This window comes from Anneissia japonica, unplaced genomic scaffold, assembly GCF_011630105.1.
Source record: "Anneissia japonica isolate Jap-2015-1 unplaced genomic scaffold, ASM1163010v1 scaffold287705_len1045735_cov187, whole genome shotgun sequence".
NCBI classification, from domain to species: Eukaryota; Metazoa; Echinodermata; class Crinoidea; order Comatulida; family Comatulidae; genus Anneissia; species Anneissia japonica.
Window position 1 is genome coordinate 45,002 of NW_022709509.1, and position 16,100 is coordinate 61,101.

The 16,100-nt window shown below is 33.5% G+C and overlaps 2 protein-coding genes across 2 annotated transcripts; both read right to left on the minus strand.

Moving 5' to 3' along the window:
- LOC117106736 lies at positions 1 to 3,595 on the minus strand. Its single transcript, XM_033248160.1, has one exon. It carries the CDS (start codon positions 3,525 to 3,527, stop codon positions 1,428 to 1,430), a length of 2,100 nt encoding a protein of 699 aa, XP_033104051.1. The 5' UTR covers positions 3,528 to 3,595; the 3' UTR covers positions 1 to 1,427.
- Positions 3,596 to 6,370: 2,775 nt separating this feature from the next.
- Positions 6,371 to 8,827, minus strand: LOC117106734. Its single transcript, XM_033248155.1, has one exon. The coding sequence runs from the start codon at positions 8,757 to 8,759 to the stop codon at positions 6,666 to 6,668; it is 2,094 nt and encodes a 697-aa protein (XP_033104046.1). The 5' UTR covers positions 8,760 to 8,827; the 3' UTR covers positions 6,371 to 6,665.
- Positions 8,828 to 16,100: the final 7,273 nt, after the last annotated feature.

The following is a 16,100-nucleotide window of genomic DNA, read 5'->3' on the forward strand; positions in this document are numbered from 1 at the left end:
ATTAAAAAAAATGTACTACTGTTGTCATAATAGCACTACACTGTACTAATAGTTTTACTTAAGAAAGATTATAAATATAGGTGGTGGTTAAGCCTTAAACAAAATTTATGAATTAAATACAAAGGCTTTTGAAGTAACGACACAGTGAATTGAACAAAACACAGCGAGACGGAATTCGGCGACACGATTCTACAAGTTCTTTTTGTTCCATCGGTGTTTCGTCAATAACCTTTATAGTATTGACAATAGTGGATTATAACTTGCAATTTTAGGCATGTTGATCAGGCCATTGTAATTTACTTGTTGATACAGAAATCATAGTTTATAAGACAACCGTTCATAATAAGTGTTTTAATGCAGCGTTGGGAAACCTTTTAACCTATGACCCAATAAGCAACTCGAGGCATGATTCGCGACCAATATCGCTTATATTGTATGTTTAAATGAGCTTTCAGTTTATGCTTTTTAGACAAGCGAGTTATATCATCCCCTCTATTTTGAAAAATTTAAAATAATATCGGGAAAAAAATGCATGCACATTCATGTCCACAATAGTGCCATCTTTCTGGCCACCTCGAGGCTAGAGCCATAACAATTTAGTTTTTTTTAGCTCAGCCTTAACCATGGGATGAGGTTGTCAATAAACTAAAATTGTTGGGGTTATAACAGTTGATTTTTTCTTTTTCTTCTTTTTTGTTGTTGTCAGTAATTTAACTTTTGATTAAGATGTTTTACAGGAGGAGGACTTGTTTATTGGAAGAAATTATAAGATAGTATTCCCCTCTCTCACCTATATCTGTTTTGGATCTGTTTATCAAAAAATTAATCTATTATTATCAGTTTTCTTAATTTTGGCATAATGTTGCATAATTTCCCATCAACTTCTGGCATAATTCACCTCTCATCGCTGGTGACACTTTAAAGAAAAAAATCGCTGACTACTGTTACACTATGTATGTCTTTAGTCTAACCTTGTAAAATAAGCCAGTTCGTAGTTTCAACTGCTTATTCCCGTATCGAAGGGCAATCGACATACACAATGTGTGTGTTAAAATGTTTATGAGGATTGACCTTCGATACCAGTATACGTAGTTCCAACTACCACGTGGATTATTACTTATGAATAACAGAATTACTATAAATCATATAATAAATGTATGATGTTAAAAATTGAATAAGCCTACAAATGAGCAATACAAATTATAAGAACACTGAAGATACACAATCCTTAACTGTACGTATTACAGCTATGATTTAGAAACTTTGGTTTTAATTTTACGTATTATGCTTACTTGTTTCTATAGAATCTTTGTGTACTTTCGTAATTCAATGACAATCTATCAGATCTAAACCATTCACATATCAACAATAATAGTGACATCCAATATTGCTTAACAGAGATGTAAGCGTAATATTCATATTCGCAGTCACTGTGTTGGTGAATATAAGGTATGAACAAGGGCGGGTCTCTCAAGTGGTGTTAATACATTCGAACAGTATAACATTCTCCTTAACTCTAGTATTTCAATTTCTATCAATTCAATCATTGACGTTGTTGTATCAAGTAATACGGGGTGCGTAATATTCTTAAGGCAACCGTTCATTTCTTGCACAATCGCGGAGGCCTTCTCTAGTTCTCCCTCTCTAAGATGAACTTTGGCCATTACATAAAAGATAAATACGATTGGATGCACTGCTACTGCTCCAAAAGTATGTTCGAAACATTGCTGCAGCTTTTTATCAATATCCCAAGCACTTTGTACTATTATTGATTCTATATCTATGTTTATTTTACAAATTGTGTGCATTAAAAATTCATTTTCTTTAAGTTTACACAATACGGGTTTCCAGTCTACAGTCTTTTCCAATGTCTTATAATTACCCATTAAATAATGGTATTGTACTTTTAGAGCTCGACCACCTATGCATCTGTCCGACCATTCGTGTAGGTACATCATTTTAGCACCTAATGTATAGTACTGTAAGGGTTTATTCTGGTAAGAAGTCGGATAATCATGAAAACCAATTTTTCGTAAGTAAATCAATATATAGGTGTACATATCACCAAGAAGTCTATACAAACGCGTTTTGAAAATATCTCCATATCCCTCTGGCACTATCTCGTCAATATCTTCTACAATAGGAATTATTTTTTCTTCTGGACATCTAAGCATTTCTGAGAAAGCCCTCTGTTTTATAAGTAAGTCAAGGTGAATAAATGTGCTATGAAAACGTGTTTCTGCCCATGCATTTTGCTTTAAAATGTAATCACTAAGGCGTCTTTTAGAAATACACTGGTCAAGAAACTCTGTTGTCTTTGGGTTATTCAATAGAATGGACACCACATTTTTATAGTCGTCATCTCCACTGACTCCCGGAATCTTAAGGTTATTACATAGGCCTACCACTTGATTTATAATGAGATATTTATCATCAACACTTGTCAGCACCATAGTCCATATATTTCTCTTAACTGTTGTCAATTTGGCTATTACGTCATCACAACGTTCCACTGATAGATGCCCAATCAAATTTTGCTCCGAAATGAAATAATGAGGTAGGTTTCTGTTTTTGTAACTATCAATAAGCCAATCCAATACTCTTCTAATTAAAGTCATGATGCTGTAATCTTGGTTTGGTAAAGTCTCATACATATAAAAACAAGCAGTCTTTATAAAATATGAGCAGAATGGCGTTGGTTTGTCAGATTCACTGTATACGATGTACTTTTGTTTTACTGATTTCAAAGCGTACATACAGTTAAAGAACTGCTTACTCATTCTCTGAATTAGTTCTTTCTCAGCTAAGGAAAATGACAATCTCCATTCAATGTCTTTCGAAGCGCTACTGGGATGTCCAACGGGGACTACATGACAATCTAAATGTGAGATCTTATCTAACAACTTCTGTGGTGGCCACTTGTTCTGTCTCTCTCTATTGAAATATTCACAACTGATAGACGACGGCCATGATTGACATTTCAAGCAATAGACATTATCTAAACTCTTCATCAACTTTACTGCACCTTGTATCGAGGGACCTTGTATCTTGAAATTAGGCCTAAGACCCTCTGGATTTGGGCTATCGCTAATATATCCACTATTGCTACACTTAACACTTGTAATGAAACTGGTGGACTGAAAATACCCATTCTTATCAATTGTACTTCTGTATTTCTCATGTGTACACGATTGGTCAACTACCCTGAGCTTCAGATACGCTGGTTCCACTGGATTCTGCTCAGCAAATACAAAATTCCCGTTTTTATTTTCTCCTTTTGTTTGAGATGGCCACAAAACAACTGGGAATATTGACATCACCACCATAACGTCAATATCACTGTTGTTGTTCATTCCTTCAGCAGAACTTCCCACCATATAATTGTGTTGCGTTTGCTCCTTATATCTAGTAACTTTACTTATGTGTTGGTCAACTTGGGTATAAGCTATTTGAGGTAGGCGTTCACTTGTAAATATTCCAATGACTGAACTAAGGAATTCGTCCATCGTTATGGTGTTCTCTTCCATGGTGACTAAACAGGTGTCTAATAATATTGTACACAGGATAACAAACGAATACAAACCTATCAGTGCACCTACTGCAATACAGAGGAAAGAACAAACATGCCTGAAGTATTTATACAATTTGATTCACGTCACTGAACACAGTGTATAATCAATCCAACAGTATTGTTATGTTACCGCAAATAACATCCGTAATAGGTATCACATGAGACCAAAGCTTTTATTGTTATTATTTTTTTGCATGGGTAATCATGTGATATAGAGGGATCTTTAGAAGAAAATTGCTTCATAGGTCCCCGGAAATGAACGCTTCTCCATTCTCAGTTCTTTGTTTAAATATTATTTATTTATTCTAGTAAACAACAACTTTTGTAAAAACAATACACCAAAAGCGTAAGAAATCACAGAGTGGTTTTCTGATGCCAAGATTATACCTTGCTAAACAGTCAGGTAAAAATTGCATTCTAGTATATAACTAAGCGTCTGAAAAAGCATTAAAAAGATGTTATACTTACAAGGTTGAAAAAAGGAACAATATGTCAATATAAATTATTTTGTTTTATAAATTAGTATTTAAAATTTAAATGTTAAGTAAATTTCAACTCGCATATCAACGTATGGTTCCCATATCGGAAAGTGTATTTTTTTTTCCTTTCGTGAGTGCACCCACCTTTATTCTCCCTTTTTCCCGTTGTTTTTCGTATTTATACAATGCTTACATATGCAAAAGCTATTTCAAATAGATTTATAATTACAGTATTGATAAAGATGATCACAATGATTACAATCTATACAGCAGATATATATTATCTTTATATAAATCAATTTGCACATAGGCAAATGTACACTTATAAAAATGAATAAAAATTACTATATTTTTTTCAACAATTCACTATCAAACATTGTGTACAGTACACTCTAATAGAGTAAAATCCAAATAAGTAACAAAATTGAACTTTAAACACAAACACACACAAATAAATAAATAAACCTTAAAACTTGGAATAACTCCGATGAAAAGCGCCCTCTCGCAACAGAGTTTCAAATTTTCACAATATACGGGTTTCAAAGGCTTATATAGGCAAAAATCGCTATATATTATTATTATTATTATTTATTATTATTATCATTATCATTATCATTATTATTATCATCATCATCATCATTATTACCATTTTCATCATTATTATGATTATTATGATTATTATTATTATTATTTAGCGATAAATACATTTTTTAAAAACAAGGCCACTATATATATATACTGTCTCTTATACACATCTAGATGTGTATAATCCTTTTACACAAAGGTAACCCTCTAATTGGACACCGAATGAATGCCGAGGCCACTTTAAATGTTCAGGTCCCGAATTGGTCTTGAATTGAAGGGCGAACTGTATTAATATATTTACAGCATTACAGCAAAAAGATTTAGAGTTATCTCTACTGTATCATAGCCACACAAACATTTTTATTTGTTAATTTACATTGCAGAGAATGACCATGTACTGTATCTCTATGTATTTTCATATACATTATTATTACTGTGAATTTTAACTGCATTCGTCGTTGTATAGCTAATCAAGCTATTTTGGTTGGTCGTCTATTCATTTATCGTGCATAACAACGATCGATCGCCAATGTATGTTTTGTTTACCCACATTATCATTATTACCTAGCAACAGCTGCCATTGTGTAAGAATTGTCGGGTTTCATGTTTTATTGCGTTCCGATCAATATTGAAACACAGTTAGTAAACAGAAGAAATAGAATCAAGAATCGTTAGCTTTATGAGACTTAGGGAGTATAGTTTGTGTAAAGTCATGAGGCAAAGTCCTGCTGTGATAGGAATTGAACCCAGTACCCTGGGATTAGAAGGATTCAACTGCACTCAAAATATTTAAAAAAAACCCAAAATCTTCCCATATATTTTACACTAATGTTTGAGCTTTTTAGCAGAATATAAATTAAACTTGAATGTATTAATTTTCTCTATGAAAATAGAAAAATAATAAAATTACTGTGACGGACGTGCAATTATGTAGTGACAGACGTACTTGTCTGAATTGTGACGGACAAATTTACCTTATTTTATGTTTTAATTACTATACTCAGTGGAGTAGCCAGAATATTTCTGTGGTGGGGGGGGGTGCAGTGAGGGTCCGTGATATTATGTTGAACCAAATGCTGGGGTCAGGGAGCCACGAACCCCCCCCCCCCCCCCCCTCCCCCCCCCCCCCCGGTGAGGATCCAAACAATTTTACAATATGGCTATATAAATGGTTATATTATGTGAACTCAGCCCGTTTGCTCTCAAATGATAATGTATAAATTTAGCGAAATTTTATGGAATTAAAGAATCAAAATGAACATCATATTGTTTGATAGCAGTTATTCATTATAAACCATGATGAAACTTTTGTATTTTGTAGCTTCATACGAATTATAATTAAATTTTAGAAACATAAATAACCGTTGTTGCAACAAGTAGAGAATACTGTGAATTTGTATAAATGCCTGTGATTGCCAAAATGTATAGGCCTTACCCTGTACTGTAAACTAAAACTACATAATATAAATTAAAAATCCATTTTGAATGATTTTAGAAGAACAACAGCGAAGCGAACATTTCTCGGTTTAATGGAAGTCGCCCATAGTTCTGCAAGTGAAAACTACGAACTGGTTGAGCTAAATTCGAGCAATCATCAACATGTAAAAATGTCAATGAACCTCATTAGCCACCTCAGGGGGGCAGTGGGGGACAGGCCAAAATCTGGGGGGCCTGGCCCCTCTTGGCGACGCCACTGAATCCTCCCCTCTTGACTACACTACTGATTATACTAGCATGCTTATATGATATAAAAGTACTTCTTGAATAATGAGTGTAGAGTTCATGAATCCAGCATTTGGATCATTTCGTGTCAATTAACCACATATGATTATGATCAAAGTGAATTTAGCCTCATTTTAGTGTTCTTCTTTTGTTGAACATGTTAAAAATTGGGTATAGTGTTGATGTAAATTAAGGGTTTACATTTTGTAATTCAATGACAATCTGTTAGCTCTAAACCATTCACAAACAATCATAGTGACCTCCAATATTGCTTTACAGAGATGTAGGCTTAATATTCATATTCGCAGTCACTGTGTCGGTGAATATAAGGCATGAACAAGGGCAGGTCTCTCAAGTGGTGTTAATACATTCGGACAGTATAACATTCTTCTTAACTCTAGTATTTCAATTTCTATCAATTCGGTCATTGACGTTGTAGTATTACGTAATGCGAGGTGCCTAATAATCTTAAAGCAACCGTTCATTTCTTGCACAATCGCGGAGGCCTTCTCTAGTTCTCCCTCTCTAAGATGCAATTTGGCCATTACAAAGATAAATACGATTGGATGCACTGCTACTGCTCCAGAAGTACGTTTAAGACATTGCTGCAGATTTTCATCAATACTCCACGCACTTTTTACTATGATTGAATCTATATGTATGTTTATTTTACAGATTGTGTTCATAAAAATGTCATTTTCTTTAAGTTTACTCAATTCGGATTTCCAGTCTACAGTCTCTTTCAATGTTTTATAATTACCCATTAAATAATGATATTGTACTTTATGGGCTCGACCACCTATGCATCTGTCCGACCATTCGTCTAGGTACATCATTTCAGCACCTAATGTATAGTAGTGTAAGGGTTTATTCTGATAGATAGCTGGATAATCATGATAATCAATTTTTCGTAAGTAAATCAATAGATAAGTGTACATATCACCCAGAAGTCTATACAAACGCGTTTTGAAAATGTCTCCATATCCCTCCGGCACTATCTCGTTAATGTTGTCTACAATAGGAATTATGATTTCTTCTGGACATCTAAGCATTTCTGAGAAAGCTCTCTGTTTTATTAGCAAGTCAAGGTGAATAAATGTGTTACGAAAACGCTTTCCTGCCCATTCACCTTGCACTAAAAAAGAATCACCACGACGTCTATTAGAAAAATACTGTTCAAGAGATTCTGTTGTCTTTGGGTCATTCAAAAGAATGGACACCACAGTTTTATAGTCGTCATCTCCGCTGACTCTCGGAATCCTAAGGTTACTATCGCGGTCTTCCACTTGATTTATAATGCGATATTTGTCAACACTTGTCAATACCATAGTCCATATATTTTTCTTAACTGCTGTCAATTTGGCTATTACGTCATCACAACGTTCCACTGATAGATGTCCAATCAAATTTTGCTCCAAAATGAAATAATGAGGTAGGTTTCTGTTTTTGTAACTATCAATAAGCCAATCCAATACTCTTCTAATTAAAGTCATGATGCTGTAATCCTTTTCTGGTAAAGTCTCACACATCCAAAAACAAGCGGTCTTTATAAAATACGAGCAGAATGGCGTTGGTTTGTCAGATTCACTGTATACGATGTACTTTTGTTTTACTGATTTCAAAGCATACATACAGTTAAAGAACGGCTTACTCATTCTCTGAAGTAGTTCTTTCTCAGCTAAGGAAAATGACAATCTCCATTCAATCTCTTTTGAAGCGCTACTGGGATGTCCAACGGGGACTACATGACAGTCTAAATGTGAGATCTTGTCTAACAACCTCTGTGGTGGCCACTTGTTCTGTCTGTTTCTGTTAAAATATTTATAACTGATAGAAGACGGCCATGATTGACATTTCAAGCAATAAACATTATCTAAACACGGAATCAACTTTATTGCACCTTGTATTGCGGGACCTTGTATCTTGAAATTAGGCCTAAGACCCTCTGGATCTGGAATATCGTTAACATATCCACTATTGCTACACTTAACACTTGTAATGAAACTGGTGGACTGAAAATACCCATTCTTATTAATTGTACTTCTGTATTTCTCATGTATACACGATCTGTCAGCTACCCTAAGCTTCATATACGCTGGTTCCTCTGGAATCTGCTCAGCAATTAAAAAATTCCCGTTTTTGTGTTCTTTATTTGTTTGAGATGGCCACAAAACAACTGGAAATGTTGACATCACTATCATAATGTCTAGATCACTGTGGCTGCTCATTCCTTCACCACAACTTCCCACCAAATAATCGTGGTCGGTTTCCTCCTTAAATCTAGTAACTTCAGATATTTGTTGGTCAACTTGAGTATAAGCTAATTGTGGTAGACGTTGAAAAGTATACACTTCAATGACTGAACCAAGGAATCCATCCATCGTTTTGGTGCTCTCTTCCATAGTGACTACAGCTACCTATGAATTGTACACAGGATAACGAATGAACACAAACCTATCAGTGCCTACTGATATATATTTTTTGCAATAGAGGCAAAGAACAAACATAGCTGGAATATTATTGAATTTGATTCACGTCACTGAACGCAATGTATAATCAATATCCAATGATATTGTTATGTTACCGTAAATATCATCCGTATAGGTATCACATGGGACCAAAGCTTTTATTGTTATTATTCTTTGCATGGGTAATCATGTGATATAGAGGGATCTTTAGAAGAAAAATGCTTCATAGTTCTCGGAAATGCATGCTTCTTTATTCTAAGTTCTTTGTTTAACTATTATTTATTTACTCTAGTAAACAACAACTTTTGTAAAATCAATATGCCAAAATCGTAAGAAATCAGAGTGGCTTTCTGATGCCAAGATTAACTGGCTGAATAGTCAGGTAAAAATTATATAACTAAGCGTCTGAAAAATCATTTGATAATAACAAGATGTTATATTTACAAGGTTGAAAAAAGGAACAAAAATCAATATAAAATTATTTTGTTTACAAATTAATATTTAAAATTATTTTAAGTAAATTACAACTAGCATATGAACGGAAGATTCCCATATCGAAAAGTTCTTTTTTCCTTTGGTGAGTGCAACCCACATTTATTCTCCGTTTTTCGTTGTTTTTCGTATTTATACAATGCTTACATATGCAAAAGCTATTTTAAATACATTTATAATTAGAGTATTTGTAAAGATGATCATAATGGTTATAATCTATAGAGCAGATATATCCTTATATAAATCAATTTGCACACAGGCATATGTACACTTATAAACATAAATGTAAAATTACTATTTTTTTTCAACAATTCAATATCAAGCATTGTGTACAGTACACACTAATAGAGAGTATATACAAATGAATAACAAAATAGAAATTAGTATAAAAACACACCAAAAAAATAAATAAATGAATAAAAAATCGTAAAAATCGAAAAAAATCTTCGATGAAAAGCGCCCTCTCGCAAAAGAGTTTCAATTGAACAAAGATGACTTGATCAGTCAGTTTAAGACACAGACGTACATCTCCTCGTCGAAACTAAAATACTAACAATTAAATACAACGTTCTGATTAGTAGGTTGTTATAAGTTTGGTAGACACTCCAGAAAAATCCACATCATCGCCTGAATCCACAATTCCATAGTAGCGTATATAGGAAAGTCAGAGAAGCTGATAATAATAAACCACGTAGCTTTACAGAGTGTTGATGTGTTTATTACTTCCCGGCACCTCATTGGTGTTTCCTTTAAGTTTTTAAAATCATTTGATCTCGAAAATGGTTTCATGATGGACCCAAAACTTCGATGTCTTTTGTCAATACATTTTGTGTTATAGTTATATAGTTAAATGTCTTTTGATTAATAATATTAGTAATAATAATAAATATAAAATTAATATACTGAAAAAAATAATAACGCTCATAGTAATCATAATAATAATTATTTGCGACTTAGTTTCATCTTCTTTGACACTATTTCTTGGCCAACCTATTTGATTGCTCAATTGTATTTCAGAATAAATCCATACATAATTTTAAAATTACAAAATGTATTATATTAGATAAAAAATACTGAATATTAAGAAATAAATATCATTGTTTTTACACCTTTTTCTACTTGGCAGACAGCTTAGTAAATAAATTACCTCTGAATAAACCTGTTACCAAATATATTCACCTCTTCGTTTTCTGAAAGACATCTCAGCCTGCAGTTATTTGGCTTGTTTGATGTTCCAGCCGAGCATAAATGACATTTTTTCAAAGAATTCATAAAATACACCACCAGAATCTACGAGTGAAATATACAGGGGCGGATTTAGGGGGTGAGCTTTTTGGGAAGCAAGCAAGCAAAGAAAAAAAAAGAAAGAAAGAAAAGGAAGAAGAAAATAAAAAGACGAAAATTGATCGTCCAAAGCGCCTCAGTGGTTCTAGAACACCAAATTTTCGTGGGCCATGCCCCCGGACCCCTGGCGGGTAGTGTTACCTCGATTGGCTTCACTTTCGGTCGCCTTTCGCACCTACTCCACTCCCCCCGTCCCTGATATAAGACAAACGTATAATCATTGTGGAGGCAGCAGGTTTTCTGGAGGGAGAAATTTTCTTCCTCATTGGATCCTCTGTCGGAAAATTGCTGAAGCCACCACTACTGCTCCCCTCCCAGACCGACAGATCTGGTCCCCTGTCCTCCAACGTTACGTCATTACCTTTTCAATGGATGTATTCACGTTTTTAATTTTCTTGCCCATTGCTGCAAACCCTGTTGTGTTTGGGAAAATAACCAATCTTTCGGAAATTAATAATATTTCACTGCTTTATTTATCAATTGTCTCACAATCTGCAGCAAAATATAATTAAATGTGATAAGAAAGCTCATTAATCAGATCAGTGTCGGATTTACAAGAAGAGGCCGGTCCTTTCCCCTCCCAAACAGAAACTGTATCAAGATATTATAATGGGCAAAAAAGGTTATTTTTAACATGGCGTGAGACAATATTAATTTTGAGTATGATATGTCAATGTTTTATAAAAATTTATTGCAAGGTTGTATTAAATATAACTAAATAAATCAAAAGGATATTCAAACCTGTGAGGAAATGCAATTGTGGGGTAATCACTTAATCCAACTAAATAAGAAGTCATTGTTATACAAACATTGGATTATATATGTGATATAGTGTCCGTTAGGATCTTGTAAATAACAATACATCTAAACGTTCCGACGAATTATTATTAAAATTACGGCGCAAATTAAATTGGCAAAATGAATATCTTTGCATAATGAAGGCAATACCAGACCAATGGAAATATATAATCAAAAACACAGAACTATGAAGGTAACATAAATAACAACAAAAAATTCGAACATATTAAAACAAGAAAATGTGTATGCATGTTTAGTAAACGTTTTTGTTACACCAACAATACAAACACAATGGGAAGATTATTTCATTGATGATAATATTGATTGGAAAAAATATGTAAAATGAAGGACAAAAACTTCGCCCAGTTTTTACAAGCTCTTACACAGGATTTTGCCTACTAACAAAAGATTACATATATGGAATTCCTAAAAGATATTGAAAAATGTTATAAGTGTAAAGAAAATGTTGAAGATGAAAACCACGTGCTTTTCAATTGTAAGTTTATCTAACTCTTTTGGATGAATACATTAACAGGTATTGGGCAAGAAGATATATCGTTTAAGCAACATGTTCTTGGAACAGAAAATGTAATTGTAGATTATATTTACACTGCTGCAGCTTTTACCATTTACAAAGAAAAAAATTCTGTGTGAATTAAAACAATCAAGATCTACTGATCTATGTAATGCCTTTAAACATCACATTATGTTCAGAATTAAAGGTGACTTATATATCGACAACGTTATAGGTAAAATGAAATAGAAAAGAATACATAATTTGCTGATTGACAGTTAGGAATTTCTGTACTGATATACATCAAAACTGTAAAAACAAACTCATAAATATAAGAAAATACTATAATATTGTATTACGAATTGTAAATTATAACAAAATTTGGATACAAAATTATTATTATTTCTATCAAAATTTATATTAAGATTTTTAAACTCTCATAACATTATAGATTTATTAAGATATCCATTTTTAAGTTTAATTGTGAATGTAAAAAGTAGTATTAATGATACACAAAAAAGGGAAATTAATTTGAAAGAGAAAGTACAGGTAAGGCCTGAATCAGAGATGATTTGGGTATCGTACAAAGATGAAAAGATGTGGAAAAATACAGTGCATAGTGGATTTTAATCTTAAAATAAAAACAATTAATTAAAATATATAAAAACATTTACACTGACTGTGAATTACCAAAAAAAAAAAGTTTCACAAATCGATTATATTTGGATCTACTCAATTATTATACAATTTAATGCATTTCCACTTCTTTTTATTTTCTTTTTCTTTTTGTTTAAAATTTACCATGGAAAAACATATTTTGTAAATAAGGCTTTGATTTCGACAAAGTACTGTACATGTATATATTAGTTACCTTTATGTTATTTGAAATGTAATATAGATCAACGATGAAAGAATTGAATAAACATAGTGAAAAAAAAGAGTGACAATAAAGGTGGGTGACTCCTACGAAAGACAAAATATATATATAATGGGAGTATCATTTCCGGCCACCTGGAGGTGCCACAATCATAAATTTTCTTAAGTCAGTCCCAAAAATGGTGTGGCTCAAGTGGCCCCCTCCTCCTTTATTTAGAATTTTTGGATCCACCAATGCAGATCTACAGGAATTGACTTTCAACTCGTGACCCTGCAATAGGGGTGGCGCCAGAATTTGCCCAAGGGAAGAGGGAGTGGAAGAGAGATGTCTTCTCTCCAAGTTGGGGGAGGGGCGTGGCGACGTAGCTCAAAATCTCTCGAAAGTGTTCCGGGGAGGCGAAGCCCCCAAGACAGTTTAGGGGTTTCAATTATTTAATCGATTTAGATTTTACTAATATGTAGAAAATACACTTTTTTCTCCCCAGCAAATTGTGTTTTTTTCCCCACCCCATGGGGAACGGAGACCCTTCCCCTAACCCGCTTGTGCCACCCCTGCCCTGCAATTGACCGATCAGAACAGGGCCTGTAAGACACGCGTGTCTAACAAGCACGCTGCACTCGGGATTTACCAATCTCAGCTTAGCAAATTTTTGAAGTCAAAAAAGTTAAGATGTCCCTAATAGTCTGTTGTCTTATGTCATATTTTTTAACTTTGTCAATTTTTTGGGTAGATTCTTGGGAAACATGTCTAAACATATCTAAAAAATTCACTGATTAAGAAAAAATGGGTGCCAGTTTTTTTATTCACTTCTAGGGCCTCCATTTTGAATTTCAAAATGGCCGCTGCCGAAAATTAGTTTTTAACAAACAAAATTGCAATTCGATCATCGTTATTCATTTATATATCATACAATAGTCATATTATTTTATCTGATATCATATAATGGGATCAATGATGCATTGGGAAGAAAATAAGAGCACAAAAAATACCCCCTCCCAGAAATCTTGCTCCCCCATACATCTCCACTGGATATTCTTTTGAAAAAATTTTTTTTCTCAAGTATATTTTGCCATCTGAATCTCCCTAACTTAATCACTGACACTTAACCTTCCCCCTTAATTCCCCCCACCCACCACCCCGTCCCGGGCCAGGCCCCCTCCCAAAACTTCTTTGAAAATTAAAAAATAGAGATAAAAGAGGAAAGGTATATTCAAATTTAGGCCTAAGACTGTGAGTGCCATTTCAGGTCATCTAGTTGCCATATATAAAATAATGATCCCCACCAATTCACCAATTATAGACCCATAGCACTACTCCCTTGTTTTTCAAAAATTCTCGAAAAATTAATTTATAACAGATTATTAGCATTTTTTTCTAAGTATCAAATTTTACACACAAATCAATACGGATTCAGGAAAGCACATGGTACAGATCTTGCAGTGCTCCACATGTACGAAAAATTAACCTCTTTACTTGCAAAAAAACATCACACAATCGGTATTTTCTTGGATTTATCTAAGGCCTTTGACACCATAGATCATGATATTTTACTCTCAAAATTATTTAATTATGGTGTCAGAGGCCTTCCATTACAATTAATAAAAGATTATCTTACAGACAGACAACAATTTACCTCTATTAATTCATTTGATTCTAACTTATTACCTATAACCTGTGGAGTACCACAGGGTTCTATTTTAGGTCCTCTGCTTTTTTTAATTTACGTTAATGATCTCCCAAATGTCTCAAAATTACTACATTTATTTCATTTTATTCTTTTCTTCCTGATTATTACTTAATTTTTATTTGTTACACCCAGAAGCATTTTTTTCTACCTTTATTATCTACTTTATTTATTTTATTTTTTTCCTGTTTGTTTCCTTATTATTTATTTATTTTTTTTATCACTAGCCATTTACTAATTCAGTATATGTTTCTTTTTGGAGAATCAGACTTAAAGCCTTTCTGGCTTATTGTTTCCTCCACACACAATGAATATTCACTGTATCCATTAAACAGTATTTAAATTTATAGTGTTATCCATACTATGAAATTCTATCTTGATCATATTATTGTTATCTTTTAAAGTTAATGAATCAAAACAGTTGAATTATTATAATAGGTTCTTATATCTTGTTCATTTATTATGTTCATTGTGTGAAACAAATAAACTGAAACTGAAACTGAAAAAATATCCACAAAATTTTGTTCCTCGGTTTCCACAATGTTGGACAGGGGCAGATTTAGGGAGGTGAACGTTCCCCCTGTTTTGCCACATCTTTTTTGTGTGTTAACAGTAAAAATACAAAATCGCATACAAATACCAAGTGTAACAGCATGTACTGTACATCAATCATGTCATTACTAGACATATAGGCTTATCTGTATAATAATAATAATAATAATAATAATAATAATCATTTAGGCCTATATGGGATTGTTGCTCCCTCGTTTAAAAAAGTCTGGATCCTCCCTCTGTGGGATGGTGCCATGAAAACTTTGATACACGAATCCATTCATTCAAATCACTTCTACGAGATTTACATTCTCTGCAGATAAACACTAGCAGTCTGACAAAAGTGATGCTGCGGAATTCTAATTAAAAAACTCAGACCTTGCGTTCAATTTAGAAAATAAGTTCAATTAAATGCATTTTGCAGCTGATACCAATGTATGTTTCTTAAATTGACATTTTTACCCACAAATCCTACTCTTGAAGATGCGGTGCTATACAAAATATTTTAAAGCCGCTACAGATGAATAATTTGTTGAAAATTTTGTGCAAAACACTGATTTTAACTGAGTAAAACTCAAGAGGTTGTAAACTTGGAAAAAAGACTTGGGTTAATCTCAACAGACTTGGTGCAGAATCCCCACCAAATTGAGAATGTGAAGAGCCATGGAGCAAATCAGCAAACAACATAAATGAGAGGAGGTCCCTGGTTTGAAGATTAAGAGCATCAGCTGCCAAGGAAAATCTCCAAAGATGACTCCAAAATCAAACTAACGAACAATTGAGTTTTATCACAATTCACATGAACGATGCTGCTGTTTCCCATAAATCTCTCCATTTGGTGGGAAAAAAGTAATTACAAAGATGCTCCAGTGATGCCAGGTAGAAGTACCATTTACCTTTAAAAACTGAAACAGCGTGTAGTTATCTGCATAATTTGTACAATGTAAATTTAGTCAGCTGGTACATATAGCAATTATTCACTTTTTTTGGGTGGAGGGGGGGGGGGGGTGGGCA

What these genes read in the sequence shown, in the direction of transcription:
- LOC117106736 (XM_033248160.1), bottom strand. Translation starts at nt 3,527, where the DNA reads ATGGAAGAGAACACCATAACGATGGACGAATTCCTTAGTTCAGTCATT.
- LOC117106734 (XM_033248155.1), bottom strand. Translation starts at nt 8,759, where the DNA reads ATGGAAGAGAGCACCAAAACGATGGATGGATTCCTTGGTTCAGTCATT.